Source organism: Python bivittatus, unplaced genomic scaffold (genome assembly GCF_059951505.1).
Source record: "Python bivittatus isolate LINGU-HERP-01145 unplaced genomic scaffold, Pbiv_v1 ctg000190_np1212, whole genome shotgun sequence".
In the NCBI taxonomy this organism is placed as follows: domain Eukaryota; kingdom Metazoa; phylum Chordata; class Lepidosauria; order Squamata; family Pythonidae; genus Python; species Python bivittatus.
The window spans coordinates 14776910-14800999 of NW_028277042.1; the positions used below are offsets into that span (position 1 = coordinate 14776910).

At 40.5% G+C, this 24090-nt stretch overlaps 2 protein-coding genes and 1 pseudogene across 3 annotated transcripts in view; 2 read left to right on the forward strand and 1 right to left on the reverse strand.

Moving 5' to 3' along the window:
* Positions 1-848: 848 nt before the first annotated feature.
* Positions 849-22419, reverse strand: LOC103065696 (ATP-binding cassette sub-family C member 12). Its single transcript, XM_088136111.1, has 12 exons — positions 22012-22419; positions 14346-14512; positions 12659-12814; positions 10632-10779; positions 9383-9616; positions 7624-7797; positions 6977-7124; positions 6625-6773; positions 5691-5798; positions 2348-2620; positions 2117-2188; positions 849-1228 (listed from the first exon to the last, which is right to left on the reverse strand). Exons 2-12 carry the CDS (start codon positions 14504-14506, stop codon positions 1100-1102), a joined length of 1752 nt encoding a protein of 583 aa, XP_087992237.1. The 5' UTR covers positions 14507-14512; positions 22012-22419; the 3' UTR covers positions 849-1099.
* On the forward strand, positions 3680-5610 carry LOC148216493 (uncharacterized; annotated as a pseudogene).
* Positions 22413-24090, forward strand: part of LONP2 (lon peptidase 2, peroxisomal) — a 39324-nt gene continuing 37646 nt past the window's right edge. For both annotated transcript variants that reach the window (XM_007421857.3, XM_088136105.1), the window contains exon 1: positions 22413-22745. In XM_007421857.3, the coding sequence (XP_007421919.1) occupies positions 22510-22745 (236 nt within the window). In that variant the 5' untranslated portion in view covers positions 22413-22509. The remainder of the gene's footprint in view (positions 22746-24090) is intronic.

A 24090-nucleotide genomic window follows, 5' to 3' on the forward strand; every position in this document is an offset into this window, starting at 1 on the left:
TCCAGAGATAAAAAACACCACTTGAGAAGGCCGCCATTAAGAAGCATTAGAAATGTGTTCTCCAAGCAAATTTCCTCCCTCCCAAGATTCTTTCAACTAATAACTAAGTACTGAATAAATTATAAAGGAAAAGAATGAAGTTCCTTTTTGACCTATTTCCCAGCACAACCTACACATTTCTTCCAGGCCAGTAGCTGTAGACAGATAGATAGACAGATGATAGATAGATAGATTCATATTCTTCATTTTCCCTCAACTTTGCCAGACAGAGTCATTTTAGAGAGTATGCATCTCATGCAACTGTAAATGGGAGTACCCCTGCATTGCTTCCATGAAGCTACAACATCAGTTTGGAAGCTGTTCAGTCAGATAAGATCATCCAGTACTGTTTGTGCTGATCCACACTGGCTCTCCAAGTTTCAGGCCTGGATTCTTCCAGCCCTGCCAGGAGACGCTAGGAATTGATCTAGGACCTTCTAGATGCAATGTTACTTTGCTATAGGCTTTTGGAAGAACCACAATATAAATGGAGAAGGCCTGATGCTCTCTGTCCTCAAATGAACTTCTTCAAACATTCAGGCAACTTCTGAAGCCTTACTTCAGTTCCCATCACTCACTCAGGTAAGATGGCTACAGAAATGGTCTTTGGTTTATGACACCTTGCCTGCAGAACTCTTCCTGCAATGTCAGAATCTGAAAACCTTAAAGTAGCTGATATTTTATGCCACCATTGCATTTCACATTGCAGAGTTATGTTTTGATTTAATGTGTTTTTTATTTGATTTACAGTTTTGAAAATTTCATTTTGTTATTTTCATTTTCTGTCCCCAGAGCATTTCTCATAAATATGCTAAGAGAAGTAAGTAGTTGTTTCCATAAATAAGTACGATAACAGTTATTTAACTGTACAACATCCTAGCATTTGAGTAGAATTTTTACCCTTTTGTTTATATATCTAAAAATAAAAGGATTAAAGACTGAATTCCTTTTTTAAAAACAGAGCCAAGGATCAGTAAAGGGAATGTGATAATTCTGAAAGACGGAGCAGCCTCCCTACCAGTGCTATAATCTTATTCTCTTTTATTACTTATTTTTATAGTTACCTTTGTTCATCATAGACTTCTCCAAACAGTATATTTTCCCTGACACTTCCATGAAATATCCATGCTTGCTGTGACACATATGCCAAAGTGCCATCCACAGTGACTGTCCCATGATACAGATACATCTGAAGTGGGTAGAAGGAATGGTTGGATATCAAATCTGCTTCACTTGGTTTCCCTGTTATCTGTTAATCCATGCATAGTAAATCACAAATTATTAGATACATATTTTGCTTCTAATGGAGAACTTGAAAATGATGGAAAGTTAGGGAAGGGAAGAGAAAACTAGGCATGCCAAGACCAGCCCTCCCATCAGGGCCAAATGAGACATCAACTCCAGCCTCTAATTCTGGGTATTACGTAATGTTGTATTTTTATTGTATTTTTAGTATCATAATTGGGGAAGAGTTCACTGTGTCTCATACACCAAGAATTATTTGATTGCCTGAATATTCTGCACCTTGACTTAGTCTGTGCAGTGCAGATGAATCCAGTTCCTCCCACAATTCATAATTAAACAAACATTTAATTCTACAAACTTTCCTACATCTTCTCAGCGAAGCTTAAGGAATCTGATCTTTGTCAACACTGTCTGATCAGGACCTATTACACTTATATGCAAAAGAAATTTACTATCCATTGGATTAGCCATTCTTCCAAATGTTCCAAGGCTCCATCGTGGACATTTTAATGTATCTAAATGCAATTTATATACAGATTTGGAAATTTGTATTTTTGAGATCTGCTTCCTCTATTTAAATAAATAATAAAACTCCTGCAAACAAAGATACTGTTGATATGCATTAACCATATGAGTTGAGAGGGTCAACGTATTAGCAGAATGGTGTATGGTTCATGCAGCATAGGCCTATCTCTGGCAAGCACGAGTTTGGACTTGTCGAAGTTTGGACTTGATCAGCATAGCCATAGTTAGGAAAAAAAACATTTTGTTGTAAAGTATTGTAAAACATTACATTAGAGCTGAACTGAGAAAAGTGTAAACATTTATGTACCTGTCCTAATATTGCTGTGATGACCGAGGTCTTTCCACTTCCAACATTTCCACAAATCCCCAAAACCTTGCCCTAGGAAGGAAATCTATTCTGAATATAATGTATACAAAGCAGTAAGGGATCTTTCCCATCAGTGTGCTGGCTATTTAAACCCAGAGTAAATCTTAAATCTTAACATGAGTTAGCACCAGGTTGACTTTGGTTTAAATATTATTCTTCCCATATACTTACTTTCTCTACTATAAAACTTATATTCTGCAGGATAAAGCTACTGTAGCTGTCATTCCCAGCAGTTGATAACTGAGAGAGAGAAATGGCTGAATCTACCCTCGGTGGGTATTTGCAGTCACTTTTCCTATTCAGAAGAGTTTCCTTGCTATTTTTGGTGTGGTGTTCACCCGAAGCACATTCCCAAGACAATGTGGCGTCTTTCAGCACCACAGCATTTTTGGAGTCCTTCAGGGTCGTCACATATGCAGGAGGAATTTTCGTAGTGAGAATTTTCTACAAGACAAAAAGCAGGATCTAAGATGATGCCAAATACTGTGAGAATGAGATAGGCCCAGCAGAACAGTCTTAACTGTTTATACAGAAGGTCCTGGATTCAGTTTCAAGTATCACCTCTCAAGAGAACTGTTTTGGAGCTGGAAAGAAGCATGAAGGACTAATAGTCTCTCTTCGTACAGAGCTATGAAGATGTTCCTGAAGGGCATGTTCAGAAGTTGTTACGCAAACAAGGGCAGAAGCAGGAAAAGCACAATCAGACTTGCAAGATTGATGTCATTCCTATGAAGTAGACCAGATCAGGAAATTGACTCCACAGGACGACTAGAACTAAGCTTTACTGAGATAGGCTATAGTAACAGAATCTTGCAAGTCTACTTGTGTTTTACCTTCCCTACCTCTTATACCCCACTGAATCAGGGAAGAACCACCCTGAGCCTCTTCCTAATATTTTCCCAGAGCTTAAGGAATGCTTCTGGCCTTCTTGTTTTTGTAACTGCTTCTAAATCTTCCCTTCCAGGCCATCTCCATGGCTCTTTACAGTCTGACAGGATTAATCAGGTTCCTATTTTCATAAGACAGTTGGGCTGTGAAGCTGCCACAGTAAATTGCCTTGGAAATCTAAGACTGAAAGGTGACCAAGGAATTCTTTTGAGAAAATAATGTAGTAGTTGGTCTCCATTCTACAGCCACAGAACACTGAACTAGAGTCTTTAGTCCAGTGTGGCTCCAGTTGAAGCCACAGAGGTGTGGACTTCAACTCCCAGAATTCCCCAGCCAGCTTGCTTGTTAAAGTTGCTAAGGTTGAGAAACACTGCTTTAGTCTGATCTTGAAGGATTCTTCTTAGGCTTTGATACTGTGAGTTTATGTTCAAATTTGTTTTATTCCTTTTTTATATATGTTACTTAATATATATTTGACATATCAATGTACAGTAGCTGTGTGCGCACCTGAATTTGTGTGTATATACATATATATACTGGCTATCTTGTGTATGACTACTCAAAAATCACTCATGTACATTTAGAAATAATCATGGTTAAAATAGATATTGGAAAATGAATTTTATTGCAGAGTCAAGTGAAAATAGCTTCAGAGCCATTCCCTGTTGTTGCAAAGGCAAATAACAAAATATGATTGATAGTATAATACTATAGAGAGCCAGTTTGGTGTAGTGGTTAAGGTAGCATGAGAATGTGAGTTCTAGTCCCACCTTAGGCACAAAGCCAGCTGGGTGACCTTGGGCCAGTCCCTCCCTCTCAGGCCTAGGAAGATGGCAAGGGCAAACCACTTTTGAAATCTTGCCAAGAAAACTACAGGGACTAGTCCAGGCAGTCATCAGGAGTCAACACTGACTCGAAGGCACAAAATAATGATGATGATGATGATGATGATGATGATGATGATGATGATGATGATGCAGATCACCTAGTTAGCTGCTGCAAGAAGGTCACACAGACTGATTACAAACAATGGCATGACAAAGTAGCAAAAATGGTGCATTGGAATATCTGCAAGAAATACCAGTTGCTTGCAAGCAAGAACTGGTGGGACCATAAAACAGACAATGTCATAGAAAATGAAGAAGCTAAACTGCTCTGGGACTTTAGAATTCAAACAAACAAGCATCTGCTACACAACACCCCAGACTTAAAAATCGTTGATATGAAAGACAAAAAAATCTGGATAGTGGACATTGCAATACCTGGAGACAGCAGAATAGAAGAGAAAGAACTGGAGAAAATCATAAAATATGAAGACCTGCAAATAGAAGTAGAACGACTATGGCAAAAGAAAGCAAAGAGTAACAAAAGTAATAGGCACCTTGGGTGCAATCCCAAAACATCTGGAGGACCACTTGAACACCATCAGCATTGACAAAATCACCCTAAGTCAATTGCAAAAGGCAGCTTTACTTGGAACAGCTTACATCCTACGACGATACGTTTAATATTATTAAACAACATCTGCCTATCCCAGGTCCTTGGGAAGTACTTGATAGGTAGACAAAAATGCCACATCCAGTCTAAACATATGGTTGACTGTGTGACTAACCGTAATAATATAATGCATGGATGATTTCTACAAAAGACTGAGGGGAAAGTGGATAAAGATAAAACCTGGCAATGGCTTACAACTGGAACATTAAAAAAAGAAACTGAAGGCTTGATTTTGGCTGCTCAGGAGCAAGCTATTCGAACAAATGCAATCAAGGTCAGAATTGAAATACCATCAAATGATTCAAAGTGTAAATTGTGCAAAGAAGCAGAAGAAACAATAGATCATATACTCAGCTCGTGCAAGATCGCACAAACTGACTATAAACAATGACAGTACACAGTCACCAAAATGATTCACTGGAACATCTGTAAAAATGATCATTTGCAAGTAATGAAAAATTGGTGGGAACATATAGTTGAAAATGTAGTTGAAAATGAGCAGGTTAAAATATTGTGGAATTTCTGAATACAAGCTGATAAAGCCTTGGTGCATAACACACCAGATATAACTGTGGTTGAGAAGAAGAAAGTGTGGATAGTTGATGTGACAATACCAGGGGATAGCAGAATAGAAGAAAAAGAACTGGAGAAGATCATAAAGTATCAAGATCTGAAAATTGAAGTAGAAAAGTTACGGCATAAACTGGCAGTGGTGGTCCCAGTGGTTATCGTCACACTGGGTGCGATTCCAAAAAACCTTGGATGCCACTTAGAAAATATGCGCATTGACAACATTTCCATCTGTCAATTACAGAAGGTTACATTGCTTGGATCCATACATACAGTATACTACGCTGATACTTTAGGACATCCTAATTCTTGGGAAGAACTCGATGCGAATGAAGACCAACACCAGCTAAAGAACTGCCAGCTGTGATTTCATGTCGTGTATAATAATAATATAATTTTACAATAATATATTAGGGGACATTGACAGTAAAACAGATACGACGTAATATAGGAATCTGGTTGTATTGTACCTAACACAGGATATTCTTTTTTATGCATTTGGTTAATAAGCCCAAAATATCTGCAATGGATTCCCCCCCCCCCCAAAACTAATTTCTACCTTCAGTCTTTTTAAGGAGACACTGGCTTCTGCAGCTGATTTCACCGCAAATGGCAAAATGGCAATTGAAAACCTCATTATATTAAATACTGAAATCACACTGAAGGCCTGTAAAAGAGAAGGACTTAAAGGATTCTTAGTATCAAATGGGGGAGGGGGGTACATGCAAGTGAGGCATGTCTTTCAAGGGTTTCTAACTTTCAAGCCCCGGCTTTCTATTTACTATTTTGGTGTAATAGACTAACCCAACCTGATGCCCCTAAATGTGTTGGGCAATGACTCTCCATATTGCAAGCTATTCAGTCTTAAAGTAGTCTCAGAAGTCATCTGGAATTTGCAAAACAACTGAGACATTATCTCTTTTACAGACTACTTGTCTGTATGTGTAACAGTATGTGGGAACGATTCCCAAAACTCCAAGCAGGGTCTCCTACTCTCTTCCTAAGAGAGGTGGAAGATCCTGGTTGGAGTTTTAGGAATGGCCTCCTGTCTCCCAAGGTCATTCCCACATACCATTACAGTATTCCCATATTCCCATATTCCAGTGTGGACTCTGACTATGATATTTCTCTGGTGAAAAGGCAGTCATCCCTGGATCTCAGCTAAGTCCTTTGATCCATCCTGCATTTCTAACTGCTGCCTGGTGCACCAAAAATTTAGCTCACCACCAAAGGTGGGTGGATCAAAGGTCTGGAGAAGAAAAGAAGAAGCTGCTGCCATTGTGCCTCTTGCCTCTGGAAGCTGGACAATAGCTTGAAGTATTTTAAAGCACATAGGCCACTTACATACTTGCATGCCGTTATGGCGATACAAGCAACAAAGGATGGAGCTTGCATGCTGACGCTGATTCTGTCATTTTGGCATCATCTTGATTAGGAATTGATGGCTATGACAAAGACAATGGGGCAACTAAGAAACAGAAATATCATCTTACGACAGCAGCTGTTAGTTCATGCTTTAAGAGGGTATGGAAGGAAAATAGCATAACAATTGCCAGCGTGGAAACAACTGGGGTAAGAGCAGAATTCACACTCTGGACATAGCCTGCTTTTTCCAGTGTTTTTCTTTCTGCTTTCCTGATGCCTGCAAAGGGTAAAAAACATCATCCTATTATGATGTGGAGCAAAGTGATAAATCATACATCTTTCTAGACAACGGTATATAATTTTGCAAATTATACCCTAGCATCTTCAATTAAAGGTGAATCATAGATTGGGTAGAGAATGATCTAGTTAAAGCATTCCATTGAAATATGAAAGAACAATTCTTCTTCCCACTCCAGATACCTGTGATAACGTTTGCAAATGATTTTTCCCAGGCATACATTTTGATCAGCTTAATGCACGTCAAAATCTCACTCATTATTCGCACACGTTTGTCAGTCATCAAAAGAGCCGTTCTTCGGAAAACAGAAGTTAATTTGGCCATGAGCATCTGTAGGGAATGGGCAAAATGTCATAAACAGCACAGACTTCATGCAGGGATGAATGCTAAACCCATGTTTAAAAAAACAGTCTTCCTAATCATAGCTATCCCCTCTGTTGCTCAAATTCAGGCTGTGAGTGTTATTGCTTAAATATTCACAACAGCATTGCTCACATATTGGAAGAGGGAGGTATCAACAAATTTGGACTATAAAGTTTGCAGAAGTACAAGGGATTTAGAAAAATCTCGATAGGAAGTAACCTGCAGTGAGATCTATAGGAGGAAGAAAAAGCATTAAAACCAAGACAGAGTGGGAACAGACTAGAATATCCTCTATACTCCCCACTCTCCATATTTAATCGCATGTCCAGGTTGCCAATAACTTACTTTCTTAAAATGGGGGTCGGGGGGAGGGAATCCCTTATTTTAATAACAAAGAGAGAGAGAGAGTAAGAGAGATCTTCTGGTATAAATATATATGATTTTTTAGAAAAGGATAACATTTTACCTGTAAGGGTATGAACATAACATAAATGAATGTTCCTATGAGTGCTGTGGGACCAAGGAGAATGCAAGAATAGATGGTGCAAACAACAATCAACAGAGGTGTAGTCATGGGCATTGGGCCGAACAAGGCAGCTTCAAATATTCGATAACTATCATTGGCTAAGAAATTAATCATCTGAAAGACAATGAAGAAACTGGTCAGAAGTGATCTTGCATTGAAAGATTTCCAAATCATTGTCAATCAATGTTTAATGTCAGGATCAGATGGCTGATTCATACCTCTAGGATGCCAACCTTAAAGACAAGAGATGAAGATCTCCATTAATCATCCCTTGGATAACAAGAATGATGGTTAAAGCTGTAAGTATCGGAGTGTCTCCAGATTGTTGGGCTTTGGTTCCATTGAAATCAATGGAATATGTCATTAATGACTTAGCTCTATGTTGATTTCAATGGGAAAAGTTCAGTTGGTAACCTGGATTTGGTTTGCTCTACTTACAAAAATGAGGTGACCATGGGTTTACAGATATTGTTAACATGTCAAAGAGGATATGAAAGCCCACATAATAAACAGTTGCTGGTTTTCTATTTCATCCTTATCCACTGACTGGGGTCAAAGCGGGTCTAAGTTGAAAAAGAGATTTGCCATGCATGCTTCAGTTTTGCTTGAGATGTTGTTGGTTCAAACAAGCAAAACACCACAATTTCACATTTTATTTTTGGCATTCTTGGTTTGTTTTTTTAATGCTTGGATCATGGGATGGCAAAAATATCCTATATTAATACATAAATCAATATGTTATTACTTATAACATATAAGTAATATGCCCTTGACTGTGTGAAGTACAGGTCACTCATATTTATTTCTGTTCTCTTGGCTTGGGTTTCATGACTTGGAGTCATGCTTTATTTGCTGTCAGCCCCAGTAGTTAGACCAGACCAGGAAATAAACTCCAGAGGATGGCTAAAATTACTCTTATTGAGATAGGCTATAACAACAAAATCTTGCAAGTCTGGTTGTGCTGGACTTCCTCCTCCTTCTTATAGTTTAGTGAATTAGGGAGGCATCTGCCTCAGCCACTTCTGAACGTTCTCTCATTTTTCTGGACTTAAAAAATGCTTTAGCCCCCTTTGCCTAGGTTCTTGCATGTTTGTCTCAAGCTCATCTTCCTTATACTCTATATATGTCACAAGTCACTTGCAAACTCCAATATGCTAATATTCCACGTAACTGTGTGTGTGAATGCTACATCTAATAGACAGGGACAACTCAATGGGTCTTTCCATCTGATCAGTACCTTTTCTATAACCTGCTGAGGTGGTCAATCAGATGGGAATCCTTATAGTTGTCCCTCTCTGTGAGTTTGTAGTATTCAGAAATATATATGGCTACTTAGAGAAGGGCTCCAAAACAGCTTAATGTCAGACTGGATACCATGAGAACACAAGAATCCGGGAGAATCAGAACAAAGGGCTTTCTGGTCCATCATTTTTTCAGTTCTGCACAATGGCCAAGAAGATGACTCTTGGGAGGTTCTGAAGGAGGACATGAAATCCATTGCATTGTCCTCTTGCAGCTGTTATTTCTTATGTCAGATTCTAGAGATACCATATTGCATCATGATTAACAGCCATTAATGACTTTACCCATTAATCAGAAGTTCACAATATCCCTTTTGGGGAAAAAAACAAAACCTGAAGACATTTGCAAATTAAATATTTCTAGGAAATCAGATGAGGATATGATCCTGAAGACTTACTTCGCCCAAAGATGTCTGTGTCAAAGACTTAAAGGACAGCAGGTTCTCAAAAGCAACAGTTGTTACTGCAACTTTTACCCTGATAGCAGTGCGGTAGTTGACAGCCCATGTCAATGACCAGAACACAACTTTTGAAAATTCAGTGAAAAAAAGGGCTACACAGAGGCCAATTCCCTTCATCGAGTCTCTTGAGCCCCTTTCACTGTACTGAAGAATGTTGTGGATGATCACTGTCTGCCAAAAACAAAAAACCCAAAATCTAAATTATTTGGGGGAAGGAAAAGTGTATTGTTGATATATTTTTGAAGTAGTCAATATTATTCAATACAGCCTCATTTATTTGACCCCCATACTTTACAATCTGTGTGAAAAATTTATAGGCTACTCAGGCAGTAGAGATGAAAAAACCACTTGGCCAGCACAAAATAATCTTCAGACTATTGGATCATCTAGTCTAGTATTATTTACAACATAAATTCTTCAACTTCATTTTTTGTAGATCCCTTTTGAGTGTTTTTCTATAAATCAAAGCATTTGGAGAAGACATGTTTTAGTAATATTTGTGTCACTGGCATTGTTATCATCATCGAAACAGTACTTTGTTATGAAAATCACAAGCTCCAGTTGTTGTTCTAGATCACTCATTACTTCGGGATTATGATGCCAACGTCAATGTGCTTCTTAGCCTAAGAAAAGATTCATATCTTGTTCATGCCAAGAATGAAACTGGGATCTTTTGCATGTAGTATGAGTGTTTCTCCACTGAAATAAGACCTCTCTTTTTAAATTTGTTTATAAATGCAATAGCAGTAGGCAGAGAAGTTCTCCAGTGGTTTGTCTATTGATTCTCATTCAATTTGGTGAAAGAGAATTTGCTTTTGAAATTTCTTTCAGAGCAGATCTCAGTTGCAATGAATGTCTTAAAAGTGGAGTGGGTTTCTGTCTGTCTATCTCTCTCTCTGTGCTCTTAGTGACAAAGCAACCAGGGAGATAGGTCTACAGCCAGGTCTACAGTCTTTCTGGCTTCCCACATTTTCTTTCAATCCCAAAGAAAAACATCAGAAACTACTCCCATGAAGCCTTTTCAGTGGGGGTGGGTTTTATCAAAGGTTCTGCCTTGAGCAATTGATGGAAATGTTCTCCTTCCCCTGGAGAAATTTTGAGAAATCACCCAATCAAATTTTCTATCCAAAATATTTTGAAAGGTTATTTGTGCTCAGCTCTCAAAGTATTGTTCCAGGTTACTCACTGGCCCTAAAGCACTGAAAATGACATAAAAGGTATTAGCTATTAGGTCGATCAAAATTCTTGTCCTTTGAAATTTAAAGACCACTTTGCCTAAAGAAGCTTTCTCAGGTCCAACTTTGGCCACCTCAGCTTCCCAAAGGAATCGAAATCTGTAAAAAAGCAAACAACTCACATTACATATTTCTTCCATGTGCATGCCTGTTAAAGGAAACTTGGCTGCTGTCAATTAATTATTACAGAGGATAGAGAGAAAATTGAGGAGATGGAATGGGGTATCTTGCTTTCAGCAGACATTCAGTCTAGAGTTGCATAAACGTGAATCAAGGCTTTGCCAATGCCTTATCTGAAAGTTACTATCTCACTCCATTGTTTGCTTCACTTGTCTTGCGTTCTCCTTCCCATCCTTGGTGTTACTCGGAGTTTTAAGTAGCACCAAGAATTTTCACCAGCAAGAATTTTCATAGGGACAGGAATTGTGTGTCCCCGCTTTTTTTTCCAGAGAATTTTCTGCTTAAAATGACTGCCTTATATTAATTCCCCAAAATGCTAACCCTCTGCTACATGCTCTGCTTTCCCCAAGCAAAGGTGGCAAATTGTAATGGGCAGTAAAAATAACCTTGAAGAAGAGCTGCAACTGAGACAATGGTCAGGCAAAAGAAATTTGAGTCCAAGGCAGAAATGTAATTTCAGAAAGTGTCTGAGGCTTGACCCTCCCTAGTTGTCTTGAACATAAACGGGAGGAAGGGGGAAGTGCATTTAGACGTGCAAGACTCTGTAACTGTAACCTTATAATAAAATTAGTATTAGCATTCATAGCATTGGTTTCCTAGTCTGGTCTACCTCAAAGGGCTGCCACAAATACATAGGGTTGATTCCAAGTTTCAGGACGCCCAGACAGAATGAGCTCTGCTGGCGTTCATCTTCTATCAATGGGCAGTGGCTGCTGAGAAGTGCTACAGGCCCTTTTTGGCATCTGAGCTTACTGAATTGTAATTCAAAACGAGCACAGAAAATTGGTTGGATTTGGACAGGGGATCTGGTTGGATCTGGACAGGGGAGATTCACCTGTAGGTACAAGGAGGCCATGTAGGGCATTATAGGTTAAAACCAGCAACTCAAGCTGCACCTAGAACGCTATCAGCAGCCAATACAGTGACTAAACTGCTGGTGTGATGCTCTAAACTGACCTCTCTCTGTTAGTAGCCAATTGCCAACTTTGTGTCAAGTGCCACTTCCAAATAGCTTTCAAAAGTAGCCCTACGCGAAGTGTGTTGAGTAGTCTGACCACAGGGTGATCAGGGCTGGTTGTTTTTGCATAAATGTAAGATTTTTTAACAGTTGCAGGAAAATGCATATGTATTTTTCTGCTAGCATGTCCTAAGATGCAGAATTTGCACACCTGCGTATTTTAGCAAGCAGGTCCCTAATATGATCTATTTGCATATTATTTTCAGTATTATATCCATTTCTGGTGCCCTTTTCTCCACTGAATGCATATTGTTCACTTTTAAAAAAAAATTGGAGTACTGTAACACCAAATTTGGAGATGGAGACGTTTAAGGAGAACAAAGCTTCGCCTGGGTATACTGTTCCAAAAGTTCAACATTTAAATGCAAACCAATTTCTCTATCACTTTCAAACCAAGTTATAGCATTGCTGGGATGCTGACATGCCCAGGAGCACCAGGTGCTGCTATCAACCCTGTTAATGCACACCTTCCCCAAAGAATTTCTGTGAAGAAGACTTAAATCAGGATGATAGCGTTCCATGTGCAGCCCAAATTATCTAGAAATTACAGTGCTACACTTGGCCTACCGCCCTGCTTTCCTTCTCCTTTCAGGAATGGAACAGCAGGATGCCACATGCACTATTATTTTCTTACGAACAACTGCCTATTAGGTTTGTTATCCTCAAGGTCCAGTGAATGCAGATGAGTGCAACCTTCCTGTTCCCACGTTGGTTCTTGCAGAGAGGTTGGGGTGGGTAGAGAGAGATTTTAAAATAATAGCTGTGTCACCACAGCTGTACCTTTTGGCATTTGGCTTGGCACTATCATGGTAAGAGAGAGGGGGCAAGGTAGCCGAACTGACATTGTGCCTGTATCCCTGGAGCATTATATAGGATAACCAAGAAAACGTTGCAAATGAGAAAAGTCCAGCATTGTCCAGTGGATTCTCTGAAGATCTGCAAATGGGAGAGAAAGAGGGAATAAACAATTGAGGGAGGGGGAAGATCTTACAGGAATCAAAAGCTGCTTTCCACATTGGACTGTTGCCCATTCAATCCCCCTAATCATCTCTTTGATTGACAGTTGTTCATCAGCAAGACCTTTTACTCATCCCTGGCAACCACTGCCTTTTAGCAAGAGTTCTCTAATCTTTTCACTAGATATTGAATAGCTGTCTCAAAGAAGTCAGCCGACTTGGTTGTCTTTTCAGCAGCAGGCAAAGTACGTTTTTATTCTCTCCAGCCTTTATTTCTCACAGTTCTCCTGTGTTTGCCAATCATTTAATTTCCATGATAAATGTAAATCGGGCTGTGTGTGTGTGTGTGTGTGAAGGAATGTAAAGCTGGCGTTGGGAATGGGGAAGGCATGAGCAAACAAGGAGGAATTTTCTGAAAAGATTACTTAGTCCCAAGAAAGAGGAAAGCATCAGAAAGAAACTCAAAATAGCCCCACTTTGATTTTGTTTAATATAAAATGGGTCAGATTCTGTATTCTCTCTTACAACAGTAATTATTCCTGAAATCCTGGCCATGCCTGTTTCTTGATTACCTTGAAGGCTAACAACAATCTTGAAAGTCTATCAGTTTCTCTCTGCCCCATCTCATACCAAATAAAATCAAAGTGGAGATATTTTGAGTTTCTTTCTCATGCTTTTTCCTTTCCCAGGACTGAGTTGTTTTTTTTTTAAAGTCCCCTCCTTAATGGTTCAGCCATGCTTTCCCCATTCCGAAGACCAGCTGTATATTCTTTCACAGGGTGGCACAACCCAGGAGCCCAGACCAACGTGCTAGTCTGTTTCCCCCAAAAAGTTTGAGGAGGCACCAAAAGCTTATCAGTTAACAGGAAATCATAATTTTTAATGGAAACAAAGGGGAAAGCTATCCATAAGGCTACTTTTTAGAATGCATCTTCCTTGTGTAACACTCAGAATTAAGGTGTGGCCAGCAGCCAGAAAAATGCTGCGTGCCAAAGGTTTAGAATGGGGTGAGTAATCTTCTTACTGTTAAGGGAAATCAGTTGAAGACCTCATGCTCATGATGGGTGGAGACAATGCAAACAGAAGGTAGGGACTGAAAGTGAGGAAGACCTCCCTTTCCATCTTTGATATCCTTCTTTCTTCCTTTCTATCATCTCTTCCTTCTGCCTCGTAGGTTCCCAAGGAAGAGGCAGATTGCCCTTCTTACAAATCTAAATTTGAAGCATGTAGAGACCTTTGGAAATTAGGTCAAGGGTCAATTAAATTAAGTTCAGAACTTGTGACCCCTTGTCTGCAGGTTGACCACCTATGATGTTTTTAAAGAATTGTCTGTCAATTTATGAGGCTAATTTAAGGACTCTACCCATCCACTACATCTCAGCATATGAGGATAAGTAAAATCAGGCCTCTGATGGTCATAAATGAGATGATTGACTCATTCAGGAGTTGTGGTGCCAATCATAGACATCTTATTCAATGCTATATTCTGAGTATGAGAACATGCAACTTGCCTTTCTCTTAAGCGGATGGGAATCATAGTTTTTAAGCTTGATGAATATTTCTGGTAGAAGGTCTTTTCACTATTCCTTTGGTTGAGATCAGGAGGAGACAGATAATGCTTCATCATCATCCTGTCAGTCTGAAGGTACCACAGCTTGCTGTCCTCAGCCATATTTCTCTTCGATGGTGAAAAGAGAAGGTGGTTAATTTGAATGACCATTTCTTTTCATTTGCTTTTTTGTAAAAAAAATTAAAAGCTGGAAGTTTTGGAGTCAGAAGACTAACAGAAATCTCTGGCAGTCAATGATAAAGGCAAATATGCCTGCACAGACCATTTTTACAAAGCCATTTTAATTCTGGAGGCATTAAGAGGGGTCAATTTTTCAGCAGGTTAAGAAGGATAACCAAATACTTATTAATAGGGCATAGCTGATTGACTCTGTTTGGCAACCATCCTCTTCTTCTCAAGAACACAGCAACTAGGTACCCAGGAGTTCATAGCTTAATGAAAGCCCAAACAAGCCTGTCCTCTTATTCGGTATGGCCTTGTCTTTCTTAGTCATCTCCTCCCCTCCCCAACTCTGCATATGTTCCTCTTCTAAAGAACAGCTTAGATCAAAATGCACTAGATTTTGAGGTAAGGAGGAGAAGCCTCAAAATTATGCCTCAGTTTGTGTTGATTCTTTCACCAACAAAGTTTGATGGGGCTTTATTCAGGCATTAACTCATGTTTTGCATGCATATCTAGTGTCAGACAAAAGAACCTGCATTTTATCCTGCCAATTCTCATTCTTTGAGATGAAGGAGAATATGCTTAAGGTTGGGATATGTAAAACTTATTATTCTTTTGTTGCTGGATCATATTGATTCACTCATTCTGGGGGAGATCTGGCCATTTTCTGGAGGCAAAATGATGGTACCTGGTCTTCTGGACATGATCTAGCCCCACTACTGTTCCAAAAGGAAGAGAAGGAAACGGAAAATAGTGATAAGCACTGAAGGCTGGAGAAGGCCTTCAAAGCTGGCGCTAACGCTGTGTAAAAAGAATGGATTTTCAGCTGAACCATTTGTTACCCTGCCCAATTTACTGAGATGAAAGAAATATGAAATGGAAGGGAGAGCATATGGATGTGGAGGGGAGGTTTAACATGCACGTTATAGGTAATGAACCCTTATCTCACATTGAAACATTATCTTTTGCAAATTTCCCCTCTTCTGAAATGAGTTCCCCTCCACAAGCTGAACTCAGATGAAAGAAAATCTGTCATTAGCCTTGTGTGGCCATTTACTGTAATGGATTGGCCAGCAGGAGAAAAGTTTAGCAGAAAGATATGAAAATGCTCCAAAACTCCTGAGTTAACATTACAAATCTGAGAACTTCATTCCTCCTCTTGATAAGCCTGTTTTTGCCCTTCTATATAGTGGCTACACTGCTTAATTCTTTCTTCCATGTGCCACTGCTTTCAGAAATTACCGACAGACTGGATATATAATGTCCCCTTCTCCCTTCATGATGCTACTCCTTCAGTTTGCTTCTACCTGGGAGTTTTTTGTCTGATTTTCCAAATTGGCACAGCTTCCACCTCTCTGCAACTGCCTGACTCAACTGTCACTCCGGACTCGTAAAGAACATTCTGGAATCCTTCCTGCTTTCCCTCCTGACGTCTGTTGAACTTTCTAAAGGTTCTGACCAGTGAGTGGATTACAAGAGGGATGGGAAGAATTCAGGCTTCTGAGATCTGTTTCATTTTGTAGTAGAACCCTGAGACTCATCAGCTTGTGATGGATGTACAAGATTCTGGCATTATTTAAAGAGATGCAAGGCTAGCCATGTGGCACATGGCTTTCTCCTCCAGCATCTAGCTGTTACTTCCCAAGTACCAGTAGAAATAGAGAATAAAGAAGATGGCCTTGACAGAGATGTGCAGGATCTGTTGCCTAGGCAAAAGGGCTGAAATTTTTTTTTTGAAGTCCAGAACAAGATACACATTCAGAAATGGCTCAGGCAGATGGCTTCCTAATTCACTGAACTATAAGAAGATGGAGGAGATACAGTATAATCAGACCGGCAAGATTCTGTTATTATAGCCAATCTCAATCAAAGTAGTTTTAGCCATCCTCTGGAGTTGATTTCCTGGCCTGGTTTGTTTAATGGGGCTGACATCACGATTCATTCATTAAGAGCATAAGCGGTGTCCTGCTGGATTGGACCTCTGGCCCATCTAGCCCAGCAGTCTGTTCTCACAGTGGCCAACCAACTGCACAAGGAAGCCCATGAGATGACCATCCCAGCAGATGACCTTCAGAGGCAGTCACACTGCTTCCATATGCAGAAGGAATTACAGCAAGTTTTCATAGCAAGGAAGCAAAGTATGGTTTCTCCACTTCTTTTCTCTGGAGAAGTGTCACACTGCAATTTCATGACCATCATCTAATTTCCCCTGGATGCACAGAAGAACAATCCTAGAACAGGATTTAATGCTCATATCCCTATAATTCTTGACAAATATGTCGACATCAATTCAAAATGCCCACCTTTGGAATTGGAACGACACATTTATACAAAAGACAGGCAAAGGTGGATAAATTGTACTGATTATCCCAACTGAAATGAAGTGTGTTTTTTGACAATGGGTGTATGGTGTGCCGATCAGCAAACGAGCATGAAATTAGCATTATTAGTCATTCTTTCTTATTATTGATTTGGGAAATTATACACTGTCTTCTTCATTCTGGTCATTAACGTGGAGGATATTTATCTAAAGTATCTTGAAGGCAAGTAATAAAGAAGAGTGGAAGAAAGAAGCAAGCAGCTTCAGGAGGCTTGAGTTATGTATGGTCCACTGAGAATTACAACACTATGTGCAGATGTGTTCATGAAATTGGCAATTTAACTCTTGACCGTACACTTTTTCTAAATATCAAGGAATCTAACTTACACCCCAGTCTGTGAACAGTGGGAACTGCAATTGCTGATGTGTAGTGAACATCTGTTGTGTAATCCCCACTGCCATGAATGGATGCAGTGCAACTCTAGAGTGTATCCTAGATACTATAGGTGAAATGATTACCTTTTATTGCCAAAATTGCACTATCCCCCAACTCAAGAATAATATTTACAGGCTCAAGGGGCCCTTAACGTCTGCAGAAATGGAAAAACAAAATGAAACGCCTTGGGGAAGAGGGAAAACTGAATGTAGACTGCCCATTTTTAACAGATACAGTATGCTGGCTGTAAGATGTGCAGGGAAATGAAAAAGAACATGGGAACAGCTAGGATTCTGAACGTGAACAGCATGTGACATTGTGATGCAAGATTCCACTGCCACAAAACCCTGCTAATCAGAGCCAAAAATGGGACAAATACACCTACTTGTAGAAGGTAAGGAAGATGGTCTTGATGGAGATGTGCAGCTGTTACCTAGGCAAAAGGGGCTGAAGCAATTTTTAAGTCCAGAATGGCCAGATAACATTCAGAAGTGGCTCAGAGAGATACCTCCCTAATTCACTGAAGGAGAAGGAGGAGGTACAGCACAATCAGACTGTCAAGATAGCCAATCTCAGTAAAAGTAGGTTTAGCCTTCCTGTGGAGTTATTTCCTGGTCTAGTCTGCCTAATGGGGCTGACAAGACTTCATGAAATCATAGAATCAGTTGAAAGAGACAGTTTAGAACATCAATTTCTTGCTTGTACAGGAATCTAAATTAAGTTATTCCCATCAGATGGTTGTCAGCTTCTGTTTAGACACATCTTTGAAAAGGTACCCATCAGCCCCTAAGGAACTGGTTTCATTGTTGAACTACTGCATTGCTATACAAACATTTCATGCAGTCTCAGTTGAAGAAGTTTTAAGCTCTATGTAGAATGGCAGTTCATCACAATACTCCAGCTTCATGGTTGATTAATGTATTTCAGATCAAATTATCAATGAGAAAGTTAACTGCTGTATTTTTTGCTGCCTTTTTTTTTTTAGTGACCTCATTCTATCAATTCTAATGGGAAACCTTTGTAATTATTGACCTCACGTTTTGCAGTGTCAGAACCAAAGAATACGTTTGGTAATAGTAAAATGGAAGATGTTTCCTTAGGAAACGTATTTGTGGAAGTGGAGTTTCCCTGATTCCAAAGCACTTTTGAGAGTTGCAAGTAGGTGAGGGTGGAACCAGTAATGCTGTGGTGGTCAGTTAATTTGTGGTCATTTAAGAGAATTCTAGAGTTTGGTTCTTAAGATAAAATACCACAGAATCTTCAGCTGCTTCAAGTTACTCATTCAGCCTTCTTCAATCTGGGGAGTTCCAGGTACATTGAGATTGCAAACATTTCCAGCCCCATGGCCTTTAGAAAGGGCTTTGATGATTGGGAAGGAATTGCCGTGGTGGCTGACCAGTCCCAATGCTAATGTTTTTAGAAAGGTTGCATGGGTAGAGCACATTCCTTCATTTCAAGTACATTTCTAAAGTTGGCTTCACGTAATTAGTTAAACCACAGTGTGGATTGTTCCATTTTGGCTTAGCATGTTGTACAAACCTGCCATGATCTATAAAACATGGTTTATGGAGTTTTATGAACCCTAATTGTGGTTTATGCAATAAACCATGATTAAACAAACCCTAGTTTAGCACAATATATGAAACCAGTAAGTGATTAGGCTGGTGATAAAATTACATAAAACCACCATCTTTAAGTAATTAGTTACTGCCTTCCATAAAATAATGAAAACAACTTGATCCTAGGACTTCACTTTTATACAAGCTACAATTTGTTGTTTTTTAAATCTTAATGAATGCATTCAGTTGTACACAGAGTTTGTACTAGAAGTGCAAAATACCAATGAATTTAGAGAGCAAGGGAGGTGTCACTCACAGAACAGGTCTGGGCCAAAGCCTTGCACAGTGAGATGCCTAGAAAATTCTTTTTTTTTTTTTTTTAAAGATTTATACTCCACCAGGAGCATCCAATGCAAAAACAAACATAAAACAAAACAGGGTTTCGACATCTCAATCACCAACTTAATTTAGATACACTGCTGTAATGTTTATTTTAAACACACACGTGTATAATTTAATATCTTTTATTTTCTTGAGCTAGTTTTATATTAATATTTTATGGATATACTTTTAGTTTCTACAAATGTTACTCATTTATTCATTATCCTAGATATCTTTTTCTGATTACTAGCGTTGCTATATGAGTCTTAACATAGGCATAATGAAATCAATGGAACGCAAATTGATTTCAGTGGGCCTCCATAAAATATTTAAAATATTTATTTAAATGACTAAGTCATAGGACTGGTAACCCTTGTGCCATGTGCTGATAGTGTTTCTTAAATATCTCATTTATTAGAGCTCAGGAAATTAAATAATGTGTGATGCCCTGACATCTTGTGGACATAATTGATATACGCAAGAGGAGGGAGCCAGGAGTTGTTTCACAGTACAGTATATAGAATTGTTTCCAAATTAAAATAATTTCTTCCGTAAGAATACAGCTGTGTCTATTTCCTTCTGCAATTTGGAAGCCCAAACTTCATACATGGTTGTCAACTTTTTAATTGCTCCTTGCTACTCTGCATTTAGCAGTCACTTGACTGAAAGTCCTAAAATAGTGATCTTTCTCAGATCATGCAGGTTATTTTTTTTTCAGATGAAGTTACTATAGTACAGTCCCCAGTTTAAGAACAAGTTCCGTTCCCAAGGTCTGTCCTTAAGTTGAATTTATATATAAGCCGGAACAGTATTAGCATATGATACTGTACAAGTAGTATTGTGTAATGAACTCAAACCATTGTGTGTTTAACTCGAATTTTGCTACAATAGGCTCTGCTCTTCACTATGGGTCGTTTGTAAACCAGGCAACTTTGTAACCCGGGGACTACCTGTACCTTAAAGGCAGACAATCAGACCAAATAATTTATTTTCCCTGACTAATTAGCAATTATATTCTGCAATGAACAGGCCACTGAAAAGTTTTTCCTATGCAGTCCTTCCAGACATGAATAAGAAAAATGCAAGGTTCATCTAGGGACAACCCCTATTCATTTCATTAGGTAGTAGACAATCATAATGAAGCCAAAGAGGGTGGATCTGTCTCACCTCTCCTTCCATTAGCCCCAACAGTGTTCAGGATCTACCATTTGAAGTAGGTCTCTCTTCCATAGGGCCCCCTTTGTTTTCCTGCCACCTGATCCAAGCTCCAAAAGGAGAAGGATGTGAGAATGACCTAGTGTACGAAAGCTGGTTTCTAAAGACAAATGTTGAATTTTTCATTTCACTTCTGTTGTACTCCTGCAGGTGCGAGATTTTAGGGGAAATGAACAAGTAGATCATACTGTACCGAGTAGGTATTCCAGTGTTTTTTATCTCCTTTGGAGACCAAATACAAACTTAAATTGGGAGGTGGGAAGGAGAGTTTATTCCTTTGGTCCTCATCTGACTGAATTTCAGGGTTTCTGTAACAGTCAGAGCCAGGTGAAACAAGCACTTAACATTTAGGAAGACTCTCCTGAGAATCAGAATGGATCTAATGGGAGTGTATGATGCTTGTGAAGTGGAAAAAAATCACTGATCACATCTTTGGGGACTGGGTTATGATAATGGCACGGGCAGGGGTAAACTGGCAGGGACTCATTTGGGCAGCTAAGTATCTTGAGAACTTTTAGTGACACAGAAGTTCAAAAAGCTTGCTTTTGTAACCCTGGCAAGCTTCCTCGGAAATTCTTCCATCTTTTATTTTAACAGAAGGGGGAAAAGGGACATAGATAAAACATCTTTTAAGTCATGGTCCTAGGAGCTGCCTATCTCAAAGTATTGTTAAAACTATTCTTGCATAACTAACATTTCTTTAACTTGTAACTCATACAGTTAGATGCAAAGGGTCCAGCTTTCGGCAGTATGAGTCCCTCTAAACTGGGTTTTCTATCTCACCCTTTAGGAGTGTTGGTATGCAAACACACAACTTTCTTCAGCCAGATGTTCCTCCTAAGTTGGATGAAGGGGACGCTTTTGACGTAAAAGGCATCGGTTGTCGGCGGGAATAGCAGGGCCTTTGTTTGCAACAGGTCCCAAGATAAAGCAAGCTTGGTTCCACCTCAGCCCTTTCTCCCTTAAAATTTCAACCACCCTGTGAAGTAGCATCGGTGGCTGATTCGAGAGCATCCATTTGTTTGCACCAGGGCCTCTAAGTCAGAAAATCCTTGTCTTCCCTAACTTGACGAGGCCAAAAACTCTGGGAACTGCAGTCACTCAACAGCACAGGTGAGGGAGCAGCACTTCTAGCCCTCTGAGAACAGCTACTGCACCTTCCTGTGGAATCTAGCCTGGACCCTGGAGGGACCAACCAAAACACACCGGTTATATAGTGCTTCCCAAACCTTTGCCTTCATTACCCAAAACCCTAACTTCAAACTGTCGCTGAACAAAAGTCGTAACTCGAGGACTACCTGTATTACAAAAACAGTTTCACCGAATGATCTTTATGTCATTTCCACAAATTACCACTGGTAGTTTGATCAATTTTTGCCTTAATAGGAATACTCTGGGAGATTTTCCAATATATTTCAGTACACGTGGCAATCTTGAAGCCAACTTAAATGTCCCTGTCGTGATTGGGTAATGGGTTCATGTGTCATTACCCCCCCCCCCAAAAAACACTTTTACCCAATTTTGGGTAACTTACTCAGGTTTGGAAAGCACTGAATTAGAGGGCGAGTGAAGCTGTTGCTGTGTCTTAACCTGCCAAAGAAAAGGAGAGCTTGCTTCAATGTTGACTCTTGTTGGTGTTGTAACTAATAAAGCTGCAAATCCTGCCTGCACTTACAGGGGAGTAAGCCCCACTGAAAACAAGAGGAATTTACTTGTACAGCAAATACCGTTTTTAATGCTTCGGCTGGCTTAAACTCCCCTCATTCCTTTCCACGAAGCAAAGGCACTCAACGACATTGTTGCTTTTTTAAAAAAATAACTATTCTGGCGGTGTTCTTCCCGCTTCCACCAGGCCACGCAATGCTCTCCGCGGCCAGAGGGGGCGGTGGCGGGCACGCGCGCCTTGCGGTGTTTGGACCTCGCCGCCCGCCGTAGCGCGGCCTGCCCGCGACGCGCGGACTTTACCCGACACGCGCCGCAGCGGGCCTTGCGCCGGAGCCGAGCCCGAAGCCGCCAGTCTCCCGCCCCCAGCATGGCGTCGTCGGGCAGCGCCATCCAAATCCCGACCCGCCTGCCGCTGCTGCTGACGCCCGAAGCCGTGCTGCTGCCGGGCTCCACCATGCGGGCCAGCGTGGACTCTCCGCGGAACATGCAGCTGGTGCGGAGCCGGCTGCTGAAGGGCACGTCACTCAAGAGCACCATCCTCGGCGTCATTCCTGACACTAACGACCCGGCCAGCGACCTCGACGCGCTGCCGTCGCTTCACAGGTCCGGGACCCGGCCTTCCCCGCCACCGTCGCTATGGCAACCGGCGCCCCTGCCCCTTGCTCCCCCGTTGCCGTGACAGCAGCCCCTTTCGCGAGTCATGGCGCCTCGCCCCTCCCAACATGGCGGCCGTTACGTAAGGAAGCCACGCCCCTTCGTTTCCCCCGGCCGCCTGTCTTAGTCCCGAGCCATTTTCGCAGAGACCTTCCGTTGTGTTGCCATGGTCACCGTCCCTCTGGTCACCTAGGTCACACCTAGGTTCACGGTTGCCATGGCGACTGTAGCCCCTCGTTCCTGTCATTTCTTTCTGGCTGGGGATGTGCTTTGCTCCTCTGCTAATTGGAGCAAAGTAATTATTGCCTTATTATTGTTAAGACATTGAGCTTTATTCTTGATTTAAGCAATTTCTATAGCTGCCTATCTCATGGCAATAATTCTGGATTATCCCTTTATTTTTCTGTTGGCCAGCAACATGGATCAAAGGTCGCATTGCCTTGTGTATAGACGGTCCCATGTGTGAGATGGGCGGCTGTATAAATTTAATAAATAAATAAAATAGGTTATAAATTTGCCTGACAGTCCAATTCCATCCCATTCTTTTCTTTTTTCCCCTCTCTGTTTAACGTGGAGCACAATATGGATGAGGAGTTCCAGTTTCCTCTTCATTCAGTGATAGTAACTAGTAAAGGTTATAGAATTAGGTGTTAAAAAGGTTTGCTTGCTAGTTTTAGAAACATAGTTTTTGGAAATGGATCTAGATCAGGGTTCCTCAACCTTGGCGACTTGAAGATGTGTGGACTTCAACTCCCAGAATTCCCCAGCCAGGCTGGCTGGGGAAATCTGGGAGTTGAAGTCCACACATCTTCAAGTCGCCAAGGTTGAGGAACCCTGATCTAAACGAAATGGTGTGGGAAAACGAGTGTGGGAGAGTCACGTGTTCTGTGCCTGAAAGTGGCTTGAGAAGATGGGTGTGGGCATTTATCTAGGCCAGGCTCTTAAGGAGCAACATATGGATGTAAGGAGAACACTCCATACAACTAAAGTTGCCACTGATGAGAAGGCAACTAATTGATGGGTTTAAAAAACAGCTTTCTTCTTCAGCAAAAAGGTGGCTGTAGAAACACAGTGAAGAAAGGCTTCCCTACTTTGAATTCTTCCCTGCACGTTTGTGTTGCTTCTTTTGATGCTTGAGTTTTGGCTTATAAATGGTCAAGTGCCTCATCTGTTCAAATGGTTGAAAGAATTCTCTGTGCAAAATGTTCCATGCTCCGTCCCAGGCATCTCTAAGTAGGGATAAGCAAAAATGCCTGCCTGAAACAGGAATCCAGTCATCTGGTTCTCTTTTTCA